The 10,676-nt window shown below is 38.8% G+C and overlaps 1 protein-coding gene across 1 annotated transcript in view; it reads left to right on the top strand.

Annotated features, from left to right (window-relative positions):
* LOC139712748 (exportin-5-like) overlaps window positions 1-5,684 on the top strand; it is a 33,233-nt gene extending 27,549 nt beyond the window's left edge. Inside the window, exons 24-29 of the mRNA XM_071624544.1 lie at window positions 404-501; window positions 1,482-1,702; window positions 2,517-2,621; window positions 3,207-3,344; window positions 4,883-5,041; window positions 5,535-5,684. Of these exons, the coding sequence (XP_071480645.1) occupies window positions 404-501; window positions 1,482-1,702; window positions 2,517-2,621; window positions 3,207-3,344; window positions 4,883-5,041; window positions 5,535-5,684 (871 nt within the window). The remainder of the gene's footprint in view (window positions 1-403; window positions 502-1,481; window positions 1,703-2,516; window positions 2,622-3,206; window positions 3,345-4,882; window positions 5,042-5,534) is intronic.
* The last annotated feature ends 4,992 nt before the right edge of the window (window positions 5,685-10,676 follow it).

Below are 10,676 nucleotides of genomic sequence, written 5' to 3' on the forward strand. Positions count from 1 at the left end.
GTAGTGCACAGTGTAAAACACGAGTCCTCATGATGCTTTTGAGAAACACATACAATGGACCTTTATCAAGGAGAAAAATGAGTGTTCAAATGTCAATTCAGATTTTTTTTTTTTTTTTTGCTATTCACAAATATACAAAAAGTTTCAATAACTCTAAGACGCCATACAACTATTCGAGCATGCTTGGTACTGGTCTTGAGTTGATACAAGAGCATAATCAATGATGTACTTCATTTTCCCAACCATGGCATGATGATGAAACAGTAATGTGTCTGCAGTTCCAAGGTGATGGGAGAAAATTCTAGTCTGTAACCATCTCCTTCCAGTCATTCAATCTTTCATGATGCTTCCTCCTTCATCCTCTCTCCTTCCCTACCCATGATGATGTCATCCACCTGTGAAGCAGCGAGGGAGACGAGCGGGAGGAGGAGCTTGAGGCGCAGGAGGTCCTCGAGGAGCACTTGACGAGAGCCGTCACCAGGGAACACATGGAGCTGATCGGTGAGACCTGGAGGGCTTTTATCGACCAACCTCAGAAAGATCAAGTTTGCCTTCATGAGTTTGCCTCGTTCAGATGTAAAAATCTCCATAGGTCAACCCTGTGCAAGCAACATTTGACTATGTCTTTGCCAAATTTGAAACTTACATTCTGCACCAGCCTGGCTGCTTCACCAACTGATGAAAATATCGTCCATTTACTGTCCATTATTCTCTTATGAGATGTGCTTGATGACATCAAGGATTTTTTTTTATAGTGTGTAGTAGACCTTTAAAGCACTTTCTTTCTTGTGAGATTGGAATGTATTGACAGAATATTTGCATGTGATGGAATAGGTAGGTATGTGACTTTATTTGTAAAAACTGTTCTAAAAGCTAAACTACATGTGCATAAAGGGTTCGTATCATTTTGGCTGAGACCTAACTTCAGGTTTCCAACATATTTGGGTGGGATAATGAGAAACCACATGTGAAATATGAAAGAGCATGCAATTCCAAGAGGAATTCAACATTGGTTTTGAAATGGCTGAGATGCACAAAATAGAGCAATCCTAATAAAAGGTGGAACCCACCTTTTATTATGATCGCTGTATTTTACCTTGTTTTTGGATGTCTCAGCCATTCCAAAACCAATTTTCATCTAATAAACTTTGAATTCATCTTAAAATGGTATGCTCTGTACTATTTCATAAGTTGTTTCTTGGTATCTCACAAAAAGTTAAAAGCCTAATCCTTGCCTCCACCAATACTGTACCATCCCTTTAAACTAGGATAAAGTGACGGCTGTTACTCTCCACTGACCTTTAAGCAATTTTCAAGTTTTTCATGAGACCAAAATGTGCATAGATCAAACATGCACTGAAACTACCAGGCCAACAGAATCAGTACCAGCACATAAATGACATGTGTTGAAATATTGCAACCATAGGATCGTACACATGTTATATATTCCTTGTATTCAACGTCTCCTTTTGACCCGAAAGGCCTCCTGTGCTGGAAGAAGACACATGCATCTGCTGGAAGTGGTGGCGTTGCTACGGCGATTGAGGGAGGAGGAGGTGGTGGCGGTGGTGAGGGGGGTGAGGATGACATGGAGATGGATGGGATGGACCAGGCAGAGGGAGATCCAGGGGCAGCGCAGACTCCCAACAAGCCAGACATGGACAACATCAGTGATATGGGCAAGGTCATGCTCCAACATGAGGTGAGTGAAGACTACCATCTTTCACTCTGAGGTTCTTCCATTTGGAATATTTTTTTTTTCTTTTGGGCCGAGCACCCAATCTTTTACCAGCTCTTGATTGTCACATACAGTGATAATCCTATCGAGAATGGGTTTTTTTCCATCATAGACCACACATGTATTTCACATATTATGCTCGTCTGTCTTTCATTCATAGGTGTTCATTGAGAGTCTCCAATAGGTGTTCACTGAGAGACTTGCAGAATCCTTTTTTAAACAAAAGTTCTTCTACATCACCTTGATGTGGGCAAAAGTGAAGTAGTCCTCACAACATTTTACACAAATGACATCCAAGTACAAATCCCAGATCTACATTTGTGTATCACCTGCTGTAAGATGCACTTTACTGGTAGTTCTTGCTGCCTTTGTTGACTGCTGTTGTATGATAGTCTACGCATAATTTAGTATAAGCCAATAGGGTACTCCTGGCAAAAAAAAAAAGAAAATGGTATATGAATACATACTTATGAATGCAGTAAAATTTGTCGATTCGCAATCAGATACTCCGATTAAGTGGGTAAAAACTGCTCTCACTGACCCTATGCCATATAACTAAGAGATATGTAGTTTGTATCATTGCCTCTATAGGCCATCTCCATCCAATTATCAATTAAATGTATGACAATTATCAGCATGCTTGAAAGATCTTTTACTCTGCAGGCTTTGTACACAATTTAGCCATCATGGCGCTGAGATTGACAAATTGTGCTAATACATTGGTATCATTGATTTCCCTTTTTTACATATTTCCTTTGATTTCCTCTTCTTCTTCCAGAGACTGTGTGAGAGTCTAGTGATGTGTGTGTACTCTGCCATGTCTTGGCCAGACACTGGTGTGTGCATCAAGGCTTGTCGACTCTCATGGCTGGTGCTACAACAGGTGTGTGTGCATTCCGTGATTATAATCCCTCTTTAGAACCGTATGAACACTAACTTCGTCAGCCCATCATAGCATTAAGACAGTTCTGGCTTTCTTAGCTGGCATTAAGTGGTCATTCAACAACATACAAGTGAACTTCATGTGTGTAATGAAATAAGATTGGCTTATGAAGAGGCAGTTATCAAAATAATTATTTGATGTGCATATGTATCAAAGCATTCATTTTGTACCCAGCATGTTTGAATTTTGTAAAATGTACTTTCAGACTTTGATGTGATACACTCAGACAAACCTACAATTATCCATGGATGTGTACAACTTTCCTTTTGTACTGATTGCCTGTAACTCAATTGCTTTGTGCTTCCACTTCATTTTTGGGTAATGCCAGATTGCAGTTTGATGCAGCCCACATATACCTGCGCCCAGTAATAAACAAAACCCAACAAAACCACTCCCTGTAGTAAGGTTACCTAGTTTCCTGATTTTCTGATGTCGCGATTCAATGTATGTATGCAGTAAGTGGTTGTCATGCTGTGATGTTCAATGTTCAAATTGAGTACTGAGTGTGGTGTGTTTTATTTTCAGCTGGCGTTGCGCCCTCTACTGCCCGAGGCAGCGGCCTTCCTCTACACCTCCATCCTACAGGGGCTGCAAGTTCATGGAGAGCATGACACGTGTCTGGCAGAGCTTGTCCTAAGAGCTCTCCAGCACTATGAGCTACTTGTGAGTCCTTGCATTGTTGTTGTTGTCTTTTTTTTAAAATCAGGTCTATGACAATTTTTGTTGTTGCTGTAACAGTTATGTGTTGTTTCTAGTTTCTGACCTTCTTATGTTGATTTGGTTCCCATTTTATAATCTTGCTAAAAGGATCAAACATTATAACATATCCCTGGATGTCCACGTACATGTGTGGATGCTAGTGTGTAAGTGTGTAACTTTGTATTTGTAATCTACTTTGTTCCCATTGGTGAGAATGAAAAGCAAATGACACTATGCATCGATGCATCAAGCATGAATTCCTTAGTGTGATGCCATGTAATCTGTCCTATCTTCATCCCAAGTGATATAAGAATGTATGCCCTTGGGCCCAAGGTGAATTACTTTTTGCCTTTATTTGTATTGTTCAATTTCCCTTTACTTGTGTAGTCAAAATTGAGGTCCTGTTCATATTTTTTTCCCCTCAAAATTTGTATTTGACTTTTTTTGGATAGATACAGGTATGTCAAGAATGTATTAGATTAAATAAGGGGGAAAAAAAATCTTTTTCCTTCTTCAGTATTTCTATGTGCATACATCAGCTCACACATCAAGGAACTCTCTTTGAGATCTTTGGCCAGAGGATCACATTCTGGGAATCCCCTTCCCTGTCTAACACTCTCCCATCCAATGTTTTGTTGGTTTGTGACAATGTCTCTGTGAACCTCAGCGGCCATAGAGTAAGATCACACAGAGGTCCATAGTACCGGTGGAGTGTTGTGACTGGTATGGTCTCTTATACACACACTGGCCTCCAGAACCTCATACATGTGTCTAGATAGGAAGATCTGTAATTTTAATGAAAGCAGTCATTTTGAAGCAGGGTATTTGGTGAAAGAGTCTAACATCAATATTTTACTTATTGTCGTATGCAGCTTTATATCTTGGACACTTAAGAAACATGTCTCTTTTGAACCTTTATTTGTTTTTAACTCCCCCAAATGCAAATTTTCATTTATGCCGAGTAGAATTGTAAGAGTGTGTGTGTTAGGGAAGGGGGGGGGGGGGGGTTGAAGGGGGAAGGTTGTCTTTGAGCTAAGTAGAAAGAGTGATGTTTCATAGACACAGACATGGAGGAGTGCTGCATAACTGATATCATAGCAGCATGAAGAAGGAGGCTATGTTTGGAAACCCATTGGAAACCACTTTTGTGAGTTATGGATATTCAATATTTCAAATTATGACCAAGGTCTGATTGTAATATCAGTGTGCCTGGCTTTTAAGTGTGGTGTTTGCTGCACATGACTGTTTTCATTCAGTATACATTTATCCAACTAAGTTGTCCTGTAAATTTTGCTGTCGTCTGCTGACACAGGGAATGCTACAGTACCACTGACTGGTAGGGTCCGGTTGTGTTGCCCAAGTATGTGTATTAGACAAGAGAATATTGACTAATAATAAGGACCAAATTTGCTATGTGAAAGAGATTAGCCTTAGAAAAATAACAAAGCTTGGATTTAGATTACTTGTTTATAATTTCTGTCCTGTTTGCTTCTAACGATCAGAGAGAAAAGTATCCGGTGCTGACGGAGATGATGAAGAATCTGCCAGAGTGCAGCGAGCAAGCCATGCAGCAGTTCCACCAGAGAGTGCTAGGCAACAAGGCCATGTCGGAGAAGAAGAAGAAGGACGCCTTCAAGAAGCTCCTCATTGGAGTCATCGGGGTGAGATGCGGGCAAACATTCCTCACAACTACTATATTGCGTACTTTTTAAAAGTCTCATTTTTCACCTTAGCCTATTTTAATTCGTCACGTGATAAGAACTGAACCAAAGAGTTAGGTTGAAAAAGGTCAGGGGGGAGATACCACAAAGACTTTGATATTTGAGTGTGTGAGTTCTGTATGCAGCGGCAAAAACTCCATATGATGTTTCTCCAGAATTATGCAATTGAATCTGTGTGCAGGGTGAGCGATAGAATACAATATTCCCATTTTCCATGCAGAGGACAATTTCTTGCCTGGCAGTAGTTACTTTCATTACACTTTAGGTATTCTAATTGAATGGACAGCATCCTTTATTGTACGTTTTATAGATATCAGTCATAAAAATTACCCCCCACCCCCCCCCCCAAAAAAACAAAACAAAACAAACAAACAAACAAACAACAACAAACAAACAACTAAAGGCTTTTTCCTTTTCTTGTGTTTTGCAACAGCAACACGTGAGCCAAAAGTTCAAGAGGAATGAGGTGATTAAAGATCTCCCCGCCATCTACAAGCCCAGGAGGTACAAGCCATCACCCATCGATGAAGAAGGGGAAGATGCAGGCTTGGTCATGCTTTTCCGCCACAGCGATGATTTATGACGAGTGCTACAAGATGGAGGACTGTAGCCTCTTCATCTGCAACTCCTAGGAAATATAAGTTATCATGGGTAGTGGCCCCCTCTGACAGGCCAGTTTGTCTGAAGATGCCACAGTTGGGTGAGTGCCAGAAGGGCATAGACGTGATAAAATATTTGAAATCAGCACCCTTCTGGCTCTCAACCTATGTGACTCATATGATGAGTCAAATTTTGAAAATCAATTTTTATGTGCAGCTTATGTTTTGCAGAACAGAATGACAGTTTTTCTTGAATTTCCTTAATTTTTTTTTTTGAATGCTGAAGGGATAAGCATCAAGCATCACATGTTTAATGAGATGTTTATCACAGGAACCATCATTTTGTACTACAGGGTGCCATTTCAGTATGAGACCCTTTCCCCCTTAAATGTTCTCGGATGAGGACTATTCTTGTTGAAGTACTTTTCCTTGGTCTTTAACCCTTTATGTCAGAATTAAAGATGTGATATCATACGGTGCTTCATATCAAGTGGCAAATCACTGGCTTGCTGAGTATGCTTTACATTGATGCATGACTGTCCTGTATGCTACACAAGATTCTTTGCCCATTTGAGTCACTGATGATTTAGAATACTACTTGTGGCAAAGGCAAGACAACTCTTTTTAAGCGAGAGGTCATGAATATTTCCCAGATAATGCATGCAAATTCCATTAAGATATCTTTAAGCGTCTTACATCTGAAGTATTTGATAGAGAGAATTGAAAGGTTCTGCTATGTATGGTATCTGCATGAGTTACAACTGGCTGAGGTGATTTTATGCAGTCACCACCCTGCAGACACTGAGTTAATTTTACTTGGCCTAAGTGCAAAAAGAAAAAAAAAGAAAAGAAAAAGAAAAAAGAGAAAATTAATAGAACTTGTGTGCATGTGATTTGTTGCCAGAAGAATAAATCTTTCATCGGCTTGTGCTCGTAGCTCACAGGGTACTGTTAGGAGAATCTATGTATTCAAGTTATGTTGATTGCAATTGTAAGTGTGAACAACAACAACAACAACAAAAATCACAAATTTCTGATTTTATGTCATTGCGGGTAATGTATTTATCACCAGCATCATTTCTTGTGTGGTCACACGAAAGAGTAAGCTTTACAATGGAGAACAGTCTGTGTACAAACAGCTCATTTCAGTGATGTGGGCTCACATGCCTAACGGTAACAGTAAAATAATTAATTTTGTGAGCCCTAGGCCATGTGTGTTGTGTGTTGAAAGACAAATTTAATTGCCAAAATAGGAATGTCATGAATCAAATTCATGTTGGAATAGTCAAATCTATACCTGATGAAGAAATAATTGATTTACTGTGATCATTGTATGAGAACATTTGTGCAGTGTCTGCTTATTTTTCTCTGATTTGAGGAGATGTTGCATATTGAGCTATGAGTTAACTTCAGTTTGTCTCCCTCTGACAAATGAAATTTCTAAGATCACAACAGCTGATTTACATTTCTAAAAAACATGTATAAAAAAAAGGAACCAGCGAGAATTGAATCTGTCATCTACTGCTTTCTGGGCAGCGACACTACTACCAAGCTATCCCTGGTTGCTGGCAATGACATGATGTCACTGCCAGCAACCAAGGGTAGCTTGGTGTTAGTGTCGCTGCCAGGAAAGCAGTAGATGACAGGTTCAATTCACGCTGGTTCCTTTTTTCTAACATGTTTGTTAAAATTGTAAATCATCAGTTGTAATCTTACAAATTTCATTTGTCAGAGGGAGACAAATCAAAGAAAACTCATACCTCAACCTTCACCCTTCTGCTTGATATCTTGCTTTCATGTTGCATATCTAGAAGATATGAACAAAGGTTTTTAAATCAGTGTGAATAGTGCAATCGTCCTGTTCGTTGCATGGCAACTGTGTTTTGAAAATATGGAATACATGTACCATTCATCATTGTATTGATGTGCCATGCTTCTTTCCAATGAACTCAAAGTGTAACATTTGTAAATGCTGCCTTGTGTTGGTTCATGCTATTGAAGTTTTGGATTTGGGTACACATCCCTGTACTGGAGTCTTCTACAGCTTTGGGCTGTTGCTACACAGTCCAAAGGATAGTTTGTGATTGTTCATTGTAATTATTTGTACTTCGCAAATCAATCAGAGATGAAATACAATCATCCACTCTATACAGTACTCTCTGGATGAGTCAGTATTATTTAAACATTCTACCGTTTATGACATCAAGTCTGTATGTGATTTGTGTGGCAGAATATCTCAATGAAATGGAGTTTCGAAGAAACACAAGTGTGAAATCTAAAGATTACAAGGTATCCTTTCAACTACAGCTGAATTTTGTTTATTTGGTTTATCGCTTGTCTTTGTAAGTGCATTCGTTTTGTAATTTTTCTTTTATTTTCCTGTGTGATATTGTCATGTGGAATGTCCTTATGTTGACTGTACATGAATTGTGTATAATAAAGATACACTGAAATAAGCCAGCTCTGTTTTTAAATTCATTGGCATCTGAACTTTTCACATCAACAGCAGCTCTTATAGAATGCCACATAATGACGGGCAAGTGAACTGTGATGACACTTGCCTACTGGGGCAACAGTCAATTTTATTGGAATGCACCATGCTCACATACTGTAAAAGTGGATATTTTTGCGTGAGTAATTTTTTGTGTTTGGCCAGGTAAGATAAGTTTGGTGTGTTTTTAATTCCTTGGAGTCAAGACATCAACTTCTGGAACATATAGCAAGCACATATATTCACATGCTTTCATTTTGCTGCTAGTTTCTGGTTGCGCGAAAATGTCCGCTTTTACAGTAGGCCTATGGAGAAAAAAAAAGAAATGAGAGGAGGTCTGGCCTTGAGGATATACAGATACAAGGACATGTATTGATTGTAGCAACTGTTTACAAAGAGCAGTTGACTTAAGAAATCTAACAGAACACTGTCCTACTATAGTGTGGTCTTTTGCTTTTGAGTAGGCCAGTACGACTTCTGAATTCTTGTACAGTTGAACCTTGTTATAACAAGGTGGGACATAGCGAGATACCTGAGATAAATAATTGAATTACCCTGTAATAATTCAGGTCCCGTTCCTCTTATGTGCTGTTTTTATTCCTGATATAACAAGATGCCCTATAAATCAAGGAAATCCAAAGCATCTGGTTATAACAAGGTTCCCCTGTAGTACCCCAGATGCTGATAATAACCACACATGTTCACACATCAACTGGTCAAAGAATATCAAGCAGACATGCTCACATACCTTTGAAATATCTTTTGTCATTTATTATACATTTTACACTATTTACACATTTAAGTGACACTGATAGTTCGACACACTCCTGGTTTGAATCCCTGTTGTCTACTACCAATCTGCCAAATTACAAGGTGATAAGTGTTGTTACAATGTAATTGGTCCTGGGAAAACGACAGGTGCCATGTGAAATTTATCGTCACAGGCACACAGCATCTTTCTGCAAAGCACACATGTACCAAACCATCTACGACATTAAAGAACCAAGCAACATTTTTTTCACAATTGATTAGTCAGCAGTCCTTAAATAGCTGTTCATCAGAAAGGTGGCTGATAAAGGGTGGACTATTTTTTTATTGTCAAAATACATCACACCGGAACATAATCATCAAATAGCTATACAGCGTGTTTCAGCTACAGAGCGTGTCCTAGAAAAAAAAACGAAACTGAGTTTTACTGCAATTCTTTGCAATCATAATCAGAGATTTACTTCATGAGATGTATATGAATGGAAAGATACACTTCTCATCTTTCATTTGATACAAACTCACTTCATAATACATGCATGACTGAGTTAGAACAATGGACAGTGGTGCTACCAAATTTTCATTTGCACACAGAAATGGGGACTTGGAGTAAGGAGAAGCACATGGCATCTCTGTACTATCAAATTCCTTCATCTCACACAAGGGGAAAAAGTGGCATGATATCACTATAAACCAAGAAATTGTTGGGGAAAAAGAAAAATTATGAATACATGTAAATTTTGCACACAAGGAGATATATGCTGTATCTCTACTGCACTAGCCAGATGAGAAGGTCCATGCAAGTCACATGACGATTTAACAAACACAGGTATTGCTTCTCTTGGGGATTTAAGACCAATATATCTACTTGTTCAGTAACATTAGATATACCATCTGAAATGATGGTTCTCAGCCTCTAATGTGTAACATGTAATACAGCCCTTCTAAATATACTCCTGACATATTCATATATACAGACAATCTTGCTTAAGTGGACCTTGCATAAGTCAAATAATCACCTAAGCCCGAGGTCTTTTCAAGTCCTCTTCCCTTTATATTCTATTGATTTTTAACCCCTCATAGGTCAAATTTTTCTCTAAGTCGAAGCTATTTCTTCAGTCCAAATAGATTCGACTTTAATAGGCAAGTTTGACTGTATCTCTGATTGTCAATTCCATTTTTTGTACCAGAAATTATTGAACTTTTTGCATACTGGCTGGGACCTAAAATTCTTTTCACTTTGTTACAATTAATTTGCCTGCCAACTGGCCAAGAGCTCTAGAATGTTACACAAAGTGAATTTTGTAACCAGATATTTAGGAGAAACAATGAAATACATTTGACAATGTGATTTCAATTTATTTGCCGCTGTGTTGCCGATTCTGTCATCATGTCATCCACTTCTTCTGATATGTGTTCATAATCAAATTCTTTGCAGGGCTTCACATGGGTACCCACTCTGCCAAATACACTAGTGCCACCACGTGAACATGCTCTGTAGAGTAACAGCTTTTCATGATAGCAACTGCAACATACTGGTAGTGATGCGAATGTTGGCATGACTACATACAGTATGACACCATGGCCCCGTTTTATCAAAGGATATAATCTATTGTAAATTCCCTTACCACACAGGCTGCCATAGACTTATGATAGAAATCAACTATATAATCAATTACAACTCTTCATAAGACAGGGCCCATATAGCACAGCTGCACTT

This window comes from Diadema antillarum, unplaced genomic scaffold, assembly GCF_040938485.1.
Source record: "Diadema antillarum isolate AM-2024a unplaced genomic scaffold, OU_Dant_1.0 seq00001849_RagTag, whole genome shotgun sequence".
Lineage (NCBI taxonomy): Eukaryota > Metazoa > Echinodermata > Echinoidea > Diadematoida > Diadematidae > Diadema > Diadema antillarum.